Consider the following 21,337-nt stretch of genomic DNA (forward strand, 5'->3'; position numbering starts at 1 on the left):
GATCTAAATCAAATCTCTTCGCCAAAATGGCCGATCTACAAGCTCACAACGCGTCCCGTTGGGAGTGGGACGACTGGGACGCGTTGTAGATCGGCTATTTTTAGTGAACGTTCCAACTGGAACAGGGATGCTGGGGTTCAAGTGGTTAAATAAAGTTAAAAAAAAGTTATTTACAATCTGTCCTAATCTCTCAAGTTCACCTCGTGACATACTGTATCTTAGGGGGAAAGATGTACATATATGCGTACTTTATATATAAATGTACAGTAAGGTGCTCTAAAGTAACAATGTAATTCAGGGGTGCTGTGGATGAAAAAGTTATTTACAGGGGTGTCCTGAGACAAAACAAGTTTGAGAACCAATGTGTTATCAAACGTTTACATTTCAAGGCTGATAATGTACAAACCAAATGGACCCACAAGGGTCCATTTGTACACGCTCAGCGTTACAGACCTGTAAGGGTCCATTTAGAACGTCTCAAGGTATTCATTATATTGTCAAATGTGTGATATAACAGTAATAACAACAAAACTATAATAACAGCAGATTATTGTGACTAACTGTATGTTACTGTTTTACAGTTCAAACAACAGCTGTAGACAGGATGGCCAGTGGAACCTCAGCTTCCATCAGAGGTGCGTTCTATTAAAACACATGAAACCAGCAAAATGACACTGGTTTAGTTACATCTGTGATCTTTATTAATATTATATTTATTTTTCCAACCAGGGAAGGACAGAGAATCAACAGAACTGAGAATTGTTCTGATCGGGGGAAGAGATGATGATAAACCCATTGGAAAGAGTTCAGTAGGAAACATCATCCTGGGCAGAGATGTTTTTGAAACAAACAGAAGAACAGTCAAGAGTGTCATGAGACAAGAGGTAGTGTCTGGTAGACAGGTCACTGTGGTCGACACTCCAGGATGGGAGTCTTATCATCCCCTAGATATGACCCCAAAACTGACTCAGTTAGAAATCCAACAGAGTGTGTATCTGTGTCCTCCAGGAGGACCCCATGCCTTTGTCCTAGTGATGCCATTGGACGAGCCATATGCAGGAACAGATATGTCAGTAGAGGAGCATTTGAGTCTTCTCCTCAGTGACCGAGTGTGGAAACACACTATTGTAGTGTTCACTGTAGCTGATAAAAACAAAATGAGACCTGATCTCATTAGATCTAGCTATGAGTTAAGATATCTTAGTGAGAAATGTGAAGGCCGCTTCCATGTTCTTAACATTAGTGACAGAGGAGATAGAAGTCAGGTCACAGAGCTGATGGAGAAGATAGATCAGATGGTGACTAGTAATGGTTGTCACTATGAGACAGAAAAACACGTCTCAGAGGAACTGAAGGAGATGGAGAGAACTATCAGCAGAAGAGCAGAACAAAGGAGGGCAGACGCTCAGAAACAAACAACTGGACTTCCAAAAGATACTGGTATGTTTTGTTTTACTTTAATAATGATAATATTTCATTAATCTCTGCCAAGAGGTTTATGAGTTCATGTCTGTCTGTCTGTCTGTCTGTCTGTCTGTCTGTCTGTCTGTCTGTCTGTCTGTGTGTCTGTCAGTCAGAGTAATGTGAATGACAAAATTGAAAAACTAGTGTTAGAGACAGATTTTTCATACTCCATTTTTCTCCTAGGCTCATAAAAAATTGCCATATCGCCTTCTCTCATGAAAGTGTGTGTGTGTGTGTGTGTGTGTGTGTGTGTGTGTGTGTGTGTGTGTGTGTGTGTGTGTGTGTGTGTGTGTGTGTGTGTGTGTGTGTGTGTGTGTGTGTGTGCGTGTGCATATCGCTACTGTTGGGCAGAAACCTCATATCTCCATATCAACTTTTTATCTTATTCCTTAAATGAACGCCTTACTTTGTCAAACTACAGTTTCACACAAAAGTAGCAAAAATATCAGATCTACAAGCTCACAACACGTTGCATCGTGATGAGAGGAAAGTGTTAATTCTGTGAGGGTTTTATAAATATTTATGTAAACACTTTAACCATTATCACTTTAACCAATAATATGTATTTTAAAATTGCAGCTCTAAAAGCTCATAGTGCGGCACTCGGTGCCGCACTATGAGCTTTTAGAGCTGCAATTTTAAAATACATATTATTTTGGGTGGTCCTTGACATGAAAAAAGTTTGAGAACCACTGATATATAGCAACATAAGTAAAATAAAAAAAACTGTTAGGATTCAGAAGACACTGAAGCAAAGATTTGAATTGAATGAAGATTTACAAATGTTTGCTTTAAAATATGTATATATATTCAGAGAGATTTATACAAATTGAATGTTCACGATTTAAAAAAAAAATGCAGATATACAAGCTCATAGCGCGGCACTCGGTGCCGCGCTATGAGCTTGTAGATCTGCTATTTTTGAATAGCCAAAGAAATCTTAAAATGACAGATGCGTTCCTGGTCTTAATGGGTTAACAAGAGCTTGTGACTAAATAATAATTACAATACAGTAAATACATTGGAACACAGGCTGTTTTTTCTATTTCATATCAAGCAGTGTTCATTTTGTCGACTAAAACTATGACGAAAAATGTTCATCCACTACCTTTATTCACTGACAAAAAAAAAAAAAAAAACATGAAATAAAAATTAAGCTATGATGACTAAAACTAGGACCAAATATATTTACAATTTCATCAACAAAGAAAAATAATAAAATGACTACAATGTTAGATGGAGGGACTGGTGTTCTTGCATGTAATTTTATTATGTCATTCAACAAGCTCACAACACGTCACAGACTTGTTGTGAGCTTGTAAATCGGCTATTTTCGGCACACAGCTAAGTATAAATCAGGCATTACAACGCTATCACAGCCCGCTAAAATACATATTTTCGTCATTTAAATTAACTGTAGATCTAGTTGACTAAAATCCTATGATACTAAAACTAAAACTAGACTAAAACTAAAACATTTCAAATGACTTAAATATGACTAAAACTAAATGGAATTTTATTCTAAAGACTATGACTAAAACTACAAACTAAAACTGATGACAAGTAATGGTTTTGGACATACAAGGTTTCCACCCGACAATGAGGATATGTGACAATAAATGGAGGTACTTCCTGGTTCTACTGGCAGTGTGTACTAGATAGATGAAGCTGATCAGTCCTGCACACACACACACACACACACACACACACACACACACACACACACACACACACACACACACACACACACACACACACACACACACACACACACACACACACACACACACACACACACAAACAGACACACAGACACACAGTTACATGAGTCTAGTCTAGGTAGTAATGTACATTATTATTATTCTATGATGTCTCCTGGTGGGTATTTGTTCTGAACTGTACACTGAACACACCTTTCTGCTGTTAATATGTTCAGTCATTTCAGATATTAAGAACAACATATAGACCTGGACATTTTAGCCTTGTTTCTTAATCATATCAATCCTGGCATGCCTAATTTCCGCATGTTGTTATGCTGTAGGTGATCATTTTCATACAAATCTACAAGCTCACAACACATTGTGTTGTGAGCTTATAGATTTGCTATTTTCACTATTTGTTGTGTGATGAATTGTGAAATAATTAAATGTCTTAAGTGGTTAAATAAGAAGCTGTCAAAGTGAAAGTAAACAATCTTTTTCTCTGACAGGACTGACAGACCTCAGGATTGTGTTGTTGGGAGAGGAGGACTCTGGGAAGAGTTCAGCAGGAAACACCATTCTGGGAGGAAGTGGTTTTAAAGTTAGTCTGAGGTCAGTGCAGTGTGAGGTGAGACATGGTGAAGTAGCAGGGAGACATTTGACAGTGGTGGACTCACCAGGCTGGTGGTACAACAGTCCACTACAGGACACCTCAGATATGGACAAACTGGAGATCCAGAACAGTGTGTCTCTCTGTCCTCCTGGACCACATGCTGTTCTTGTGATGGTTCCTCTTAATAGAGCATTCACCAAAACACAGAGAGTAGCATTAGAGGAACACATGACACTTCTGTCACAGACTGTATGGAGTCATGCTATAGTACTGTTCAACTATGGAGACTGTCTGGGAGACAGAAGCATTGAGCAGCACATTGAGGCTGAAGGAGAAGACCTCCACTGGCTTGTTGACAAATGTGGGAACAGGTATCATGTCTTCAACAATCAGAAGACAGATGACACTCAGGTCACAGAGTTGCTGGGGAAGATAGAGGAGATGGTGACAGGAAACAGAGGTGGACACTATGAAGATGATGGAGATGTTTCAGAGACGTTGTCAGAGAGGAAGAAGATCACAGAGGAACATGTCCAGACATTCCTGACCAAGACACAGAGACAAAGAACTGCTCTGAAAGCTCTGTTTGAAGGTGATGTTTATCAAGTGTGTGTGTGTGTGTGTGTGTGTGTGTGTGTGTGTGTGTGTGTGTGTGTGTGTGTGTGTGTGTGTGTGTGTGTGTGTGTGTGTGTGTGTGTGTGTGTGTGTGTGTGTGTGTGTGCGCGTGCGCGCGCGCACACGCGCGTGTCTGTCAGTGTGTCTCTCTCTCCCTGACCTTGATTTTTATATTGATTAATAATGTATATTCTACATTAACCACTTGAACCCTAGCATCCCTATTCTGAGGGGAACATTAGCCAAAAACAGCAGATCTACAAGCTTGTAGATCTGCTATTTTCGACAAAGAGGTTTGGTGTAGACAGAGGGGGGAAAAAGAGAAGACCAAGTACAGAGTCACAGGTCAAGTTTACTCAGTATTGAGGGTTTAAGTGGTTAAATGTCTGAAAATACACATTAACATGAATCCAACATATTAATAGATACGATAATGTATAAACAAACATTCATTTACACAACATTGATGATAGTGCTGTCAAACTAATCTATGAAGCTATCTATGAAATCTATGAAAAAGTTTAATCTGCAGCATAATTGTATCCATATATTGGGGGTCCCTGCTTCATTTCTCTATCAGCTAAGGGCTCCTTGGCCTGAAAAACGTTGAAGAGCCCTGTTATAACATATGGTCGAAAGTAACTAATTACATTTACTCAAGTACTAATGCAAATTGAGATAAATAATACATGATAAGCAATACATACATTAGGAGCATTATTAGATTAAGACTGAGTGCCGCGCTATGAGGTTGTATATCTGCTATTTGATAAAAATTGTGAAAATGTTTTTCTTTTTTATATATATATTCTTTTACTCAAATCTTTGCTTCTGGGGGGTCCCTGGAACAACATATTTTGAGATGGGGGTCCGCGGCCAAATACATATCATTTTGTGGTCCTTGACATGAAAACCACTGATATTTTAGCAACAAGTTTTTTCTTCGAATTTTTGTTATAGGATTTAGACAATTGTAGAATCCCCAGAAGCAAAGATTTGAGTTAAAAATGTTTGCTTTAAAAATATATATATTCAAAGATTTTCAAAAAATCCCATGATTTTTCAAAAAATAACAGATCTACAAGCTCATAGCGCGGCACTCGGTGCCACGCTATGAGCTTGTATATCTGCTATTTTTGAATAGCCCAAAGAAATCTTAAAATGACAGAGATGCGTCCCAGGTTTTAATGGGTTAAGTGAAAATGTCTATGCAGGACTTCCTCCATTGAAATGATCTAGTGACCAACAGATTGACACATTGGTGATTTAATTCATGTATGTTCAACTCATTTGCATAATTGATCACATAATATTCAGTATAACTTCAAATTATTGATTCATTTTTTTTTACTGTTCTGTGGTTAGTGTTGTTGCAGAATTATTATACAATGTAATAACTCATTTAGCTGAATCTCTGAATCCAATCCTAAATCAGTGTAAAGTGAACTAATGCTGTGTGTGTGTGTGTGTGTGTGTGTGTGTGTGTGTGTCTGTGTGTGTGTGTGTGTGTATGTGTATGTGTATGTGTATGTGTGTGTGTGTGTGTGTGTGTGTGTGTGTGTGTGTGTGTGTGTGTGTGTGTGTGTGTGTGTGTGTGTCAGGAGAACATCAGAGTCTACCAGATGTGAAGGTGATGTTGGTTGGTGGAGAACAGGAGCAGAGCTGGAGATGACATACTGCAGGATAATGTGTTTAAAGAAACTCTATTCAAGGTGAGTAATATTATATGAATGTTATGTTATAATGAATGATTTCACTCAAAGTAAGTAAACAGTAAAGTGATCAAATGTGTTTTCTGAAGATAATGTAAAAGTATCTGCTGTCATGAATGTTCATTGATCATGTGATCAATGAACTGTCAGTGATCAATACACACAGATGTTCATTTTCAAATGAACATGGAGTCCAACACATGTAGATTCTCATCATGTCTGTAATCTTTAATGCAAACCATGACTGTGTGTTAGCTCTGTGGTTCTCAAACTTTTTCATGTCCAGGACCCCCAAAATGATACATATTAGTCTGTGGACCCCCATTTGAAAAGATATGTCAGGGACCCCCAGAAGGGAAGATTATTATAGCTATAGCAGTGATTCTCAACCATTTTAACTTCAAGGAGCCACAATTTGATATGCATTAAACCACTGTCCCCCGTTTATCTCTGGAACCCCATCTACACAGTAAAATCATCAGTGTTCATTTAACTCTGAGAGTGTACAAATGGAACTAAATGGACCCGTGAGGGTTCATTTGGTTGCATTTGTACACTCTCTGAGTTACAGACCCATAAGGTCCCATTCGGTTCCTAACTATCAATCATTTGGCTGGGGACCCTCTAGAACCCCCTCAAGGACCCCTGGGGGTCCCCGGACCCCACTTTGAGAACCACTGTGTTGGCTAACTTTATAGGAGTACACAGTAACAACAACACACTAATCAATTTATTTAAAAAAGGAAAAATCGATAATCGATTATTAAATAAAATAATACATTAATAATCATGACCTATTTTGAGCATATAAGACCTCGAACGCAGGTTGTCACTTTTTATTTGTCACTGTGTCACTTTTTGATTTGAGCTAAAAGCATAATTTTACACTTTGGCTAATCTAAAATAGCAGATATACAAGCTCGTAGCGCGGCACCGAGTGCCGCGCTACGAGCTTGTAGATCTGCTATATTTGAAAAAATTTAAAGCAAACATTTTTAACTAAAATCTTTGCTTCTGGGGGTCCCTGGAACAAAATATTTTGAGATGGGGGTCGGTGGCCGAATAAATATAATTTTGAGGGTCCTTGAGATGAAAAAGTTTAAGCACCACATATAGCAACATACGTTTTTCAGAGAACTGTAGGGATGTAGAAGACATTTGTAGAATCTGCTTCAGGTCTTATTGGGTTAAAGTCTCAAAAACGTTTTAAAAAACGTAAAAGTTTTAAAATAGCCGATCTTCAAGGTCACAACACGTCGCATCACGACGCGTTGTGAGCTTGTAGAATTGATATTCACTGTCTTTGCATGATATTGTTGTCTGACGAAGTATGAAATAACCCTTAAATGGTTAATCAATGTGGTAATAAATAACATTTTCTTATAAGAAAAATACCTGCACAACTCGAGTATTTGATTAATTGAAAAAGTAATCGATAAAGTAAATCTGTCACTGTTAGTTATTCTGTTTACTTCCATACAGTAGCTCTTTGCTGGTACTGATCAATAACCTGTGTGGACAAAGTAGGCTACCCAACCTCAATATTTGAGTCGAAATACTCCTGGTCAAATATTTACTCAACTACAAATGAAAGTTGAATAATGATGCTCTCTGCTTCAGTGGTTTAAAGTAGCTAAGTACATTTACTCAAGTACTCAAAGTATAGTTTTTAGGATTTTTTACTTAGTAGTTAGTAGTAGCTTACTAGAATATTTCCCATTTTCAGTACTTTTACTTCTACTCCACTACATCTCAGAGGCAAATATTGTACTTTTACTCCACTACAATTATTTGAAAATGTTACAATAGTTACTTTTCAGATATAACTTATGATATGATGAAACATACATTAACCACTCTTGCCCTATTTTATACATAGGCTATTTGAAAATAGCCGATGTACAAGCTCACAACGCGTTGTGTTGCAACGCGTTGTGAGCTTATCTGCTCTTTTCTTTTTTTTATCTGCTCTTTTCAAACATTTGAGTACTTTTAATGTAGGTACTTTAAGTATATTTTGATGCCAATACTTTTGTACTTTTACTCAAGTAACATTTAGAAAACAGGCATTTTACTTGTAACAGAGTATTTTTATATTGTGATATTGCTACTTTTACTTAAGTAATATATGTGAGTACTTCTTCCACCACTGCTCTGTTTAATAAAACGTGCTCAGAACATATTCTGTGGAGAAGATAGAATGTCAAATTGACTTATGCACACCTGTACGTCAAGCTTTCAAACACAGAGTTTCAACTTTTAGAACTTTTTTCAGTTTCAGAAGTCATTATGACATGATATTAATCCCATATTACTGTGGCATTGTTAGACAAAGTGATGGAGAACTAGAAAAAGTGCTCTTCGGAGCACAGGTCTCCGCCAGGTCAGGTAGGCTATTGTGGCCTCCTGGTGGCGCTATAATAGGCCAACGTGAAAAGGGTGCCGTTTCTTCTTAGGCCTTGCACGACAATCGGACACTGACTGCATTCATGATTTGAGGCATTTTGTTAACAACATTGGTAGTTTCGCTAAATTAGACCTGCTGGTGGCGTTATAACAGGCCAATGTTAAAAGGGTGGCATTTGTTCCTCAACATAGTGTGAATGTGCATGGACAGTTTGACCGCAATCGGACTGTGCGTTCATGATTTGCGAAATTTTGTTCAAAACAAGCCAATAATGCAAACTTTAGATGTCAATCTTAGCCAATCAGTATGGAATATGAAAAATCAAACACATCCGTCGTGATCACATGACTATAGAGATCAAGTGTACCGATTTGCGTGAAATTTGGATAAAATTGGAAGGAGTGGTATAAAATAATATGTTTTACATAAGTCGGCCTCCTGGTGGCGCTATAAAAGGCAAATGTGAAAAATGCAGGGCAGAGGTTTTTCCTTGACCTCTAGGGAGTGCGCATACAAAGTTGTACACAGATTGGTGCAGTTATAGGTAAAAACACGAATCGGCCTGTTATAGCGCCACCATGAGGCTGATTTGAAAAAAATCAAATGGTAGTTCTTCCTCGGCCTAGTGGGAATGTGCTTGCAAAATGTCACGGAAATTGCATGCTGTGTTCATGATTTGAGGCATTTTGTTCAAAACGGAGCACTCCTGCAAACTTTGGAAGACATTTTTAGCCAATCAGGATGAAATATGAGAAATATGAAAGACCTGTTTGGTTTAATAACTATAGAGATACTGTGTACCGATTTGCGTGACTTTTGGACAAAATCTGTAGGAGTACTGTCAAAAAATATGTTTTGCACAAATCGGCCTCCTGGTGGCGCTATAAAAGGCCCATGAGAACAATTTGGGGCAAAGGTTCTAAATTGGCATCCAGGGAGTGTGTGTGCACAGTTTCGCTGCGATCAAGACAACGGTGCCGGAGATTAGCTGGTCACAGACGGACGGACACACGGACACACACACACACACGGACACACGGACGGACGGACGGACGGGGTGGAAAACATACTCTCTCGCCATGCCTTCGGCCTGGCGGAGACAATAATACATTCAGTGAGTTAATTTCTGGTAGGATTGAAGAGGAACTCCAGTGAAGACAGAATAGAGTGAATGTTTTTATTATTATGACTAACATACAGTAAACTTCATATTCCAGGAGTTTAAAACCCAGACTAAACTGACAGAATGTGTCAGACAACAGAGACGAGTTGCTGGAAGAAAAGTGAGTGTGGTGAACTGTCCAGACTGGTCGACTACACCTCCATCACAGAAGATCAAAGACGTCCTTCTACACGGTGTGACTCTGTGTTCTCCTGAACCCCATGCTGTCCTGTTGACTGTTGATGTCAGGTCCAGTTTCTCTGAAGCTGACAGGAGATCAGTGGAGGAACACATGGAGCTGCTGGGGGACAGAGTCTGGAGACACACTCTGGTTCTGTTCACATATGGATGGTGGCTGGGAGGGAGACGTGTTGAGGAGTACATAGAGTCTGAAGGAGAACCTCTGAGGTGGATCCTGGAGAAATGTAGATACAGATACCATGTTCTAAACTCCATCAAGTTGGACACTTCAGAAGTAGAAAAGCTGATGGAGAAAATAGAAGACATGGTGATGAGGAACAGAGGACATTTTGGACAGATGCCACTGTTTGAAAGATTAAAAGGAATAACAGAAGAACAATGGAAGAAGAGAGAGCAGGAGATGATAGAGAGGATGTTGAAGTCTGTGGTGACGGAGACAGAAGAACCAACCCTACCAGCTGTCAGGAGAAGGAACAGCATGGACCAAGAGGATGCACAGAGCAAGGACTTTCCTCCCGATAGTGTGTGTGTGTGTGTGTGTGTGTGTGTGTGTGTGTGTGTGTGTGTGTGTGTGTGTGTGTGTGTGTGTGTGTGTGTGTGTGTGTGTGTGTGTGTGTGCACGTGTGCGTGCGTGCGTACAATTTACATAAGAATGGATGGGTTTATTTTCATGAAACTTGTAGGGAATGACTAACTTTTGTGTGGAAGAGGTCAAGGTCAAAATGACATCATGTTTCATATTATCATTGTAAATGTCTTGCTGTCTGTTGTCTTCTGTTCCAGTGAGTGGTGGAACACGCTCTTCAGGAGTTGGAACCATGAGTGAAGTTTACAGCCTGGCAGACACTGATGTAAGTGAGAGAGATGAACATGTTTCATTGCATCTTCATAGATGTTTCATTAAAACACATTATAATTCTTTATTTGATGTTTTATTGTATTCTAAGTCTGTGGTGAAGGAGCCAGTAGAATCAACCCTACCAGCTGTCAGGAGAAGGAACAGCAAGCCGTGGCATCCTCCAAGCAGTGAGTATCAATATCCTGTTTACAGTATATCATCATGTCAGGTGGAAACCTTGCATGCTCATTACCTTTTTCAGGAATTGAAAAAAAAACTACCTGTGTTTCAATGGATCCAATATAATACATTATTTACTAATATTAATGAATACTATTTACTCAAGTTTTACTTTTCATCGGATCAATATTTATAAAAACCACAGAGACTATTTTCAATACTTGGGAATTAATTCATGAAAATTCAAAGTTGAAATATGGAGATACCTGACAGTGATGATTTTGTAATCGTGTGTGTGTGTGTGTGTGTGTGTGTGTGTGTGTGTGTGTGTGTGTGTGTGTGTGTGTGTGTGTGTGTGTGTGTGTGTGTGTGTGTGTGTGTGTGTGTGTGTGTGTGTGTGTGTGTGTGTGTGTGTGTGTGTTTGTGCATACGTGTTTGCGCGCGCGCGTGTGTGTGTGTGTGTGTGTGTGTGTTTGTGGGCATACGTGTTTGCGCACGTGCGTGTGTGTGTGTGTATATATATATGTTACAGTATGATTGGAAAACCAGTCAGATTGAAAAAGGAGTGCTTGTTTTCACCTCCCGCACTCCCCCGTGGCAAGGCGGGGTAGCACACCAAAAAAAAAAGAAATGACGTCTTGGAGGTACAGAGACTAGGGGGAGACGATGATTTACGATTATGTCCCTATCGGGACATAACTCGGACGGCGCTGAGTCAACTGAAGGTGACTTCACAACGCTCGGCACGGAGACTCGCTCGCCTAAGCTCGCTCGTCGGTTTCTCTCGTGGCTCAAGTCCTTTCAGACGGCACGTCTCCGTTCGGTGAAAACGAGTGCACCTTTTTCAATCTGACTGGTTTTCCAATCATACTGTAGCATATACACAAATGACATAAGAATGGATGGGTGTATTTTCATTAAACTTGTAGGGAATGATCAGCAGGTTGCCCTGAAAAGATGAACTTCTTTGTAGAAGAGGTCAAGGTCAAAATGACATCGTGGTTCATATTATCATTGTAAATGTCTTGCTGTCTGTTGTCTTCTGTTCCAGTGAGTGGTGGAACACGCTCTTCAGGATTTGACACCATGAGTGAAGTTTCCAGCCTGGCAGACTCTGATGTAAGTGTGAGAGAGGAAGATGTTTCATAGATGAAACTTAATTGGACATCAATCCCACTCATGTTTATCCTTATTTCTTTACCTTATATACTATATCATACATGATCCTTGTAACAGATTTATTGTGTATCATTATTGATGTTATGTCTCCATCATACCTGATCATTATAAGAACACTGATGTATTTTATATCTTTATTCATGGCATTTGTAAGAACAATAATATGTGTTCCTTTTTCCTCCCTGGCTCTTACATCTTTATTAACATTTCATTACATTTAGTTAAACATGTGTGTGATTAAACATGTAGTTTATTAATGATACAGCAATAATCTGTTGATAACCAAGAGCTTTGGTGTTTCAAATATTTTTTATTGTGAAGCACAGGATAGGATTATACATTTCTGTTCATATACATGGATTGCTTCCTTTTTTCCCAAAAAACAAACAGACATTTAATAGACAGATAAAATGAAACGAATTACACTCAAACTTAAAGCAAAAAACAAAAGGACCCCCCCGCCTCCCTTCCCCCTCCCCAGAAGTGCTGCCCCAAATTATGTATGACACAGGTCATCCACAAGGATTAGCCTTTCAACCTTTAAGAAAGGAGACTAAAGGCTTCCAAATCTTTTCAAAATCTTGGTTACAAATTAAAATATTTTTGATCATATTTTTCCATTGTTGATTGTAAGATAAATCAGATTTAAGTACAGACAATTGATATACCATCCGGCCGATCTATCAGGATGATATTTTTTCAATAATTGACATGTCAGTGAATATTCCCTATCTTTCAGTCAGGCTCTGGTCTAAAAATGTTACATTTTATACATTTACAACCAGATAAGCTTATATTGAAGTGAACATACAGTATTTCAGCGTTATTATATCAGCGTTATTACAATATTTGTAAAAGCTCAAGTTTATTGTTTTATGCAGTTTGATGGATCCTGTATTAATGTACACTGTTGTGTTTCAGTCTTCTTACAGAGGACACTTTGGACATTCGTCTTCATCGCATGAGACACGACAGAAGACACTGTTTGAAAGACTGACAGGAAGTAGAACTTTAACACCAGAAGAATGGAAGAAGAGAGAGGAGGAGGTGATAGAGAAGATGTTGAAGTTTGTGATGATGGAGCCACAAGAACCAAGTAGTGAGTCTTACTTTTATCCTCTTATGTGGACATTAATTGTTTACTAAAATAATATTTTATTTTATAATGTGTGGGTATGTGCGTGCATGCATGTGTCCTTGCATAAATTAACAAGAATGGACGAGTGGATTTTCATGAAACTTAGAGGGAATGATCAGTAGGCTGTCTTGAAGAGATTATTAACTTTTGGGTGTAAAAGGTCAAAGGTCAAAATGACATCATGGTTCATATGTGAGGAACAGAGACATGTAGAGATGTTGTGCTGGGCTGCAGGGTTTTCACATCCAGGTGTGTTTTTATTATCATCGTAAATGTCTTGCTGTCTGTTGTCTTCTGTTCCAGTGAGTGGTGGAACACCGTCTGAAACAGGAAGTCTATACTGCTGGTCACCTGCCAAGGTCTCTGATTGGCTGACAACACATCCTGGACCAACAGCGCCCTCTTCAGGATATGACACCATGAGTATAGCTCCCAGCCAGGCAGACACTGATGTGATGAGTGTGAGAGATGAAGATGTTTCATAGATTAAACTTCAGTTTGACATCAGTCTGACACATTTTAATTTCTTATTGTTTCATTAAGAGAAACATTAGCACCTCCAAATTCATTCTTAGGTATAAAAATCTATCCCAACCCACGTCTCATAACAACACATTAATGTCACATTAATTCTGACCATTCCAAAAAGCTACATATCTTCACAAGTCAGCTATTTTAACAACAATCTCAACTATATAAAATGCTATTATTATAGTTGTGTGCATGTACAGTAGACCAGGAATTATCTATCTATCTATCTATCTATCTATCTATCTATCTATATAGACACACACACACACACACACACACACACACACACACACACACACACACACACACACACACACACACACACACACACACACACACTGGCCCTCATTTATCAACGTGTGCAGACCAAATAATGGGCGTACGGCAAGATCACCGCAACTTTTGGCATTTATCAATATATCCTGACGTTGGCTTCATCCTACCGTACGCTGAGATCTCACGTCTGGTCGAGACCAGTTGTTGACGTTGGCTGTGCCCGTTTATTCCATTGTAGACCTGCAGAGCAACATTGTCTGACTGTCTGACAGGCATCTGGACACATAATCCACTCCAAAATGTATATCTACACTAATGAATAATCCCTGTAAAAATATAATATTTTATAGACTAATTTAAACAAACTGCTTTAACAGTCATTCGGTTAAGCTCTGATCTCAGATCTGGCTGCATTGGCTATTTGAAAATAGCAGATCTACAAGTTCACAACAGGTCGCATCGCATGGACAGTTATGTGATGGATGTGACATATTAACTCCTTAGAGACCACCTCATACACACCTCTTTGATAACCAGTTGGACGTGTGGCCAATGAGAGGAGAGGAGAGGACCACACAGTGTTAAACAGTGTAACCTGCACTCTGAACCGGATCTGTAAAGGTTTATTTTTTAACATGGGTTTGAATGGGGGACTAAATAGGGGGCGTGGCTACGTGGTTTTGCCGATTATGTCGGCGTGGTAACGCGAAACGGTAATACAAGTAATAGCCTGGTTGGCCCGGTCGTTCCGCACGCTTTGATGTATACATTGCCAGGGACGTGTAAACCGTGTGGGAGGAGTAGCATTTGGGGCGCCGCGTGCCGCCAAAATGGGTAGTTTTTTGCGAATAACGTCGCAATGGTAACGCTCAACGGCAAAACACTTCCGAGCACACGATTCCCGGCCAAGTCGCACATTTTGATGTATATATTGCCGGTAAACCGTAAACCGCGCGTCAGTTACGGACGGACAAAGTTTTGTGGCGTGAAATAAGTATTATGATTAAGTATGGCGGATTACAATAAGTGTTTTGCCATTACATGGCCTTTGAAAGAGGTTGATCATTCCATGGACATTGTGAGTAAAACCAGCTCCATACAGAATAATCACACTGACTGAACATCAGGAAAGTTACTGATTGTTTGTTTTCTGCTTTTTATCTTTCAGACCAGTTTTTCCCCCATCGTGCACACAGAACACACAACCAATGAATACAGGTAGGTCATCCTCAACAGCTTCCTCCACATGTAGAAGTTGTGTCTTTGAGAACATCAGCTGATCATTCACCACAGCTGAGTCTTCCTGTTTCCACTAACATGTTGTTTCTATTCAAACAACCACTGTGATGGTACATGAACTGGATACAACATGTGGCAACATGACACCTCATGAAGTCAATAGATGATATATTCCACGACTCTCTTCCTGTTTTTGTCCACTGTACTAACTAAATAAAGGCAGAAAGGCCCCAAACATATCTTAATACAAATAAATGCTTGTTTTGTGTCACAGGTTCACGTTCCCAGAGGCGGGGCTGTTCCAGTGCAAAAAGACAGGGTTGGCGTTTGGAACGACAGGGGAAGGAGAAGTCCTCTACAGGACTGTGCAGTGGGTTGAGGACCAGCTCCAGTCAACAAGAGGGACTCCTGCAGGTCCTCTGTTTGACATTCAGTGTCCTCACCAGTGTGTCTGCCAGCTACACTTGCCACACTGTGACGTCACACCTGGTGAGGCATCCAATCACTTTCAAGTTTCTTGTTCAAAGTCACTCTGTATAACAAATCTGTTGAAATACAACACCTTCTGCCTTATGTGTACTGAGAATGAAACTTAGTGTGTCTGACACACAGCAAGGAAGAGGCGGATCGAAGGTTAAAGGTCACAATGGTGAGTCTGTTGACCAAATGGTGAAAAACAAAGGATAGATGAGGGGCGTGGCTCCGCTGGCTGCCACGGCTCAGCTCTGATCCAGTGTACTGTAGTGTAGAGGAGAAGCTGAGTCAGCCATAATTATCACGATGATAAACAAATGAAGCAAGCGCACTGCAACTGCATAAAGGTTAAGCAGGCTGGAAGCGCTACAACACTAGAAAGCTAAGTGTAGAGTAGCTGAACTTTACCATACGTAAAGATTGGATAAGACCTGGTTGGTGCGCAGACCAGGTTGTTGTGGAGCGTGGAGGTGATTAGAGACGAGGGGCAGGTGTGATGATGATCGTAGATGAGAGGCAGGTGGAGCTGTCAACACCGGCTGATGAGCGCGGAGTGAGCGCCAAATGTAGATGAAGAGGTGAGGATGGCCGAGTCGTAACACACAGCCAGCTAATGTAAAACTACGTAGATGTAGAGGTGGGTCGTAATGTAAACTATGTAGATGTAGAGGTGAGTCGTAATGTAAAACTATGTAGATTTAGAGTTGAGTCGTAATGTAAAAATATGTAGATGAAGAGGTGAGTCGTAACGTAAACTATGTAGATGTAGAGGTGGGTCGTAATGTAAACTATGTACATGTAGAGGTGAGTCGTAATGTAAAACTATGTAGATGTAGAGGTGAGTCGTAATGTAAAACTATGTAGGTTTAGAGTTGAGTCGTAATGTAAAACTATGTAGATGTAGAGAGTCGTAACACACAGCCAGCTAATGTAAAACTATGTACTGTGGGCGAGCTCTCAGCACACAGAACACATTGGGAAGTGTTGAGTCTGCTTTTCACATCCTCCTCACAACAAAATGTTTTATGTAAAATATCTGTAAAATGTGCAAAACTTTTCACAGGTGATGACCTTTGTGTGGCCAACATCACAGATGAGGGGATACACTTCTTAAAACCTCTGAAAGTGACCCAGACTCACGTGATTGTAAATGTGACCCACCTGTCTCTCTTTGGGCTGACCTGGATTCTCGACCTCTTTAACCCTAAACCTAAACACATTGTTGGTCAAGTTCTGCTGTTCCTGCGACCGCCAAGCGAAAGATATGAGATGAATGTATTCCTGCTGCCGAGAAATGTGCATCCCGAAGAGGTAAAATGTGTTATCTAATGCTAAGTAGCCTCATCCCTTAAAGTTTGATTATCTTCATACGTATTGTACTTCAACATAAAATGGATTGTGATTCTGAAGAGATGCTAGTCTGTAGGTTTGGGCACATTGACAGCCAATATCAGGCCAAAGTCCATAACTTGTACTAAAGAGCCATGTCAAAATAGACTGTCCATCAACAGTGACAAATAATGGTCTGCAGACTAGCTAGTCTATACCAGGCATTATGATGGAACCATGTGGTAAAGTGTGTGTCATTGTAGGTGGAAAAACAATATCAACAGGATGTACGGATCATGAATACACCTACATGTTCACTCACCGCAGACACATCGTACAGTCTGCACTGTCTTCCACATGAAGCACAACCAAAGGTATCACACACTTGTTGGTCTAGTCCTACTACTTCTGCTACTACTGCTACTATTACTACTGTAAAGTGACTGCCACTACTACAGTAATCCAATGCAATAGTAATAAATGTATGTGTGTGTCTTCAGGCTGGGCTTTATTATTTGGACTTTGGGAATAATTACCAGCCAACATTTGAGGTGTTCATGGATTTGAAGACAGAATACTTCTCATTGGAGCTACGAGGACCTGAGGGTGAGCGTGAGCCGGTGTGGAATGGACACAAGCTCAGAGTTAAAGGTACAATTATGTTTCTTAAGCTACATTAAGTACATTTGCACATACCTGTAATTGTGTCTGGGTTTTCGCCTGTTTATTAGGAGCATATACTGAACAGCACACAGTGATCAGTGTCTCAGATCCTGATTCCACAATTAATTGTATTTGAATACATGGAGCTCCTCTTAATATGCAGGAGACAGCTTAGTCCTTTGAGTAAGAGGATGAAAACATTGATGCTGCAACATTTAAATACACCATAAAAGTCAGAGATGTGTATAACTATAATTTAAACAATATGAAATGTGAAATACACACATTTGGTTTGGCGATGAATGAATCCTCTTTTAGATACTCTGGGGGAGCAAGTTGCTTTTCCCCTACCAATCGTGGCCTTCTGAATCCCCCCATCTTTACCTTTAAATGCACTAAATCTCTGTCTGTGAGTGTTTCCACTGCAAAACTCCAGAACTGTCTCACTACTATGATAATGTGTATGGAGGATGAGCAGCAGTTTCTAGAAGGGCAGCAGCAGCATGAGATAAGGCAGCAACAAAGCTAATGAAATGTTAACCTTTTAAATGGGTTGCTGTATAAGTGAAGTGTGTGTGTGATTGACTGAGAATAGAAGCGTGAAGATGAGACAGACCAATGGTCAGCCACCAGATCCTGCACTGAGTTTCCTGACTGAACTTGCTCTACACATTAAATTAAGTGCATGCCGGTGTCACGCATTGCATTTTCATGTGTCATGCCGGAATGCACTCCATCTCCAATCTCCTCACACAACTCAACTTTTAGACATCGATAAAAACACAATTTGACTTTGGACCCAACTGACTTTACCTTGATTTAATGGTTCATTTATTTACATTTATAAATGACATAAAAAAGTGATTTTATGATAGATTTTATATTTATGGTTTATTTTTGTATTTTCAAGTATATTTGACTGTGTGACTGATGGGCAAAAGTAAACTCTTAACACTACAGTGAAATATCCTTCAGTCTTTAACATGTGCTCAGCCTCTCCCATACCCATGCTCATGAACGCATTAAAAAAGCTTTCATTGAATGTTTTTTTGGTGAACGGTGAGCTGTACACATCTGTTTGCAACTAATGAACGCAAACATGAGTGTCGTTGACTCCTGCATGTTTCAGTCAACAGTTGTACATCTGAGTTAAGTATTCAGTGTTATCATTTTATCCATAATTGTGCATTCAGCTACTACTTTGATGACTAAAATAATGTCGTATAATTAGAGGATGTTATTAAGCTGAGTCAGCCATAATTATCACGATGATAAACAAATGAAGCAAGCGCACTGCAACTGCATAAAGGTTAAGCAGGCTGGAAGCGCTACAACACTAGAAAGCTAAGTGTAGAGTAGCTGAACTTTACCATACGTAAAGATTGGATAAGACCTGGTTGGTGTGCAGACCAGGTTGTTGTGGAGCGTGGAGGTGATTAGAGACGAGGGGCAGGTGCTCGCCGATCGGGCTTCAGATCACTTGGAATACACAACGACGATAACTGTTCGTCATCCAGACCAAATAAAATAGAAGTGGAGCTCTCTAAAATGCCTAAAAAAGGCCTTTCCGAGAACCGGAAACGGAATCTGCGTCATGAATCCGGAACCCGGTGAGTGTGAAGTAAACAGCTGGCGAAACTGATGCTGAAAAATATACAGAACAGCGCGATCACAGATTAAACAATGAAAAAGCTATCAGCGCGTCTAACGTGTCGACGGCCAAGTGGACAAACTAGCAATTGACTCGATAACGCGTCGACGGCAGTCAAAGAGTTAAGATTAATATTTAAGTATAATATTAATCATGTGTGTAAACCCTGCAGTAAAGGCTTTCACTTCATGTCATCCACAGGACAAATCAAACCAACGATAATGAAGCCCATCAGCCATTCTGTTTCAGGTACACACCCATTATCTTCATATATATGTTTTTTCCTTTCTTTCAACTTAACAATCTTAAGATTTACAGTATGTTATCCTTTGATTTGCATAAAGTCAAACAGGGTTTATTGATGGAAAATCGCGACGCTTTAGTCAGTAAAGTGAAGAACGTGGGTCCCATCCTTGATTATCTGCAAAGTAAGGGCTTCCCTCCTGAAATGGCCGCCAACGTCCAAGCTGAGACCACACCTCAACAAAGCATGAGGAGGATCCTTGACAGTGTGACCACCGCTGAAGCAGCAGAGACCTTGTACGAAGCTCTTGTCATAAATGAGAAGTTGGTCATGGAGGAGATACTGGGTCTGGGATAATACCAGGGGTGGATCTACGGTGGGTGGACCTGCACCTGAGAGGCACAGGCCCACCCAGATTGACTCTGAATGGGCCTACCCAGAGTTACACATTTGTCCTAATGTCAATCAAATGAACTGAAGCATGCATAATGGGACAATGTACATTGTTGTTGGAACATAAACACAGACAGGGTGACGCTGAGCCTTCCTCACATTTGTTTATATGTTTCATGTGCAGAACATTTAAAATGTTAACCAATATCTGCTTTGTTTCATTATTTATCAGGCTGTAGGTTTATATGGGGAAATATTTTGTAATAAATGAAACTAACCCTTGGATAAGATGTGACTTATTTTTGTAATGAAATGATTTGGTCTACAGTTCAAACATGTACATTGTAACCTATTCACTAGAAACACATTTTCTACGAAAATTCAAGTGTGCCTGCTTTAGCTGGCTGAGGTGGGAAGGGGACAGAGCGTGTGTGTGTGTGTGTGTGTGTGTGTGTGTGTGTGTGTGTGTGTGTGTGTGTGTGTGTGTGTGTGTGTGTGTGTGTGTGTGTGTGTGTGTGTGTGTGTGTGTGTGTGTGTGTGTGTGTGTGTGTGTGTGTGTGTGTGTGTGTGTGTTGACAGCAAATGACAGCAGCAAAGGTCTTTAATCTGACCACCTGCAGTTTATTTACATTAAATGTCTTATAATACAGAAGATACTTTGAATGTATAATTATACATATTGCCATTTACATTTGCCTCATTGCAGAGCAGCCGGTGGCCACAAACATCGACGAGCGCAAGACCTCACATCTGAATCAATCGTGAATTCTGGTAAAAAAAAAAAACACTCTCGTAGAAGTCATGTTTTTAGTTTGGTTAATCTTCATTTTGAAGCTTACCTGTGAACATCCAGGTAGTTTGTTGTGCTCTGGATCTCCCCAAAGCATTAATATAGAGTTTTACGACTAAAATCTGGTCTGCAGAGACGAGTCAGACTAGCATCAACTGAAAACAGGTTTGACGCAGGGCACACAACTCAGAAGAGGTGAAACGCCACACACCAAACGCAAATCAGAGTCTCACTAAATGAATGAGAAAGTACTGTATGCAGAGATGTTGAGTGAAACAAAACAATTGCTCTCCCGCAACCTGACAACACTGCGTTCCTTCAATGAGGAAGTCACTGGCTTGTTGTTTTTGTTGTGGTGTGTTTTGTCTCTTGAATTACCCAAATTCTGGAGGATTAAACACATGGATAATTCATGGGATATGCAATACTAAATGAGGACAAACCTAGAGCAAAGAAAAGGGTGTTGTTGCTCCTTTAGTGATTTTTTTGGAGGTAGAAAAAATAATTGATATATAGGCCTACATTTTTGAACAGATAG

The 21,337-nt window shown here is 39.9% G+C and overlaps 2 protein-coding genes across 2 annotated transcripts; both read left to right on the forward strand.

Annotated features, from left to right (window-relative positions):
• Window positions 1-604: 604 nt before the first annotated feature.
• Window positions 605-9,889, forward strand: LOC311060016 (GTPase IMAP family member 8-like; the record flags this gene model as incomplete). Its single annotated transcript, XM_084078141.1, has 4 exons — window positions 605-635; window positions 730-1,440; window positions 3,674-4,369; window positions 9,774-9,889. The coding sequence occupies 4 exons, from the start codon at window positions 605-607 to the stop codon at window positions 9,887-9,889; spliced, it is 1,554 nt and encodes a 517-aa protein (XP_083934267.1).
• Window positions 9,890-9,965: 76 nt separating this feature from the next.
• LOC311060017 (uncharacterized protein) lies at window positions 9,966-20,237 on the forward strand (the record flags this gene model as incomplete). Its single annotated transcript, XM_084078142.1, has 13 exons — window positions 9,966-10,395; window positions 10,658-10,725; window positions 10,822-10,900; window positions 11,944-12,011; window positions 12,993-13,170; window positions 13,513-13,668; window positions 15,144-15,234; window positions 15,530-15,744; window positions 16,793-17,040; window positions 17,322-17,432; window positions 17,559-17,709; window positions 19,574-19,621; window positions 19,717-20,237. The coding sequence occupies 13 exons, from the start codon at window positions 9,966-9,968 to the stop codon at window positions 19,971-19,973; spliced, it is 2,100 nt and encodes a 699-aa protein (XP_083934268.1). The 3' UTR covers window positions 19,974-20,237.
• Window positions 20,238-21,337: the final 1,100 nt, after the last annotated feature.

The sequence above is a fragment of the Gymnoscopelus microlampas genome (assembly GCF_963454915.1).
Source record: "Gymnoscopelus microlampas genome assembly, chromosome: 14".
NCBI classification, from domain to species: domain Eukaryota; kingdom Metazoa; phylum Chordata; class Actinopteri; order Myctophiformes; family Myctophidae; genus Gymnoscopelus; species Gymnoscopelus microlampas.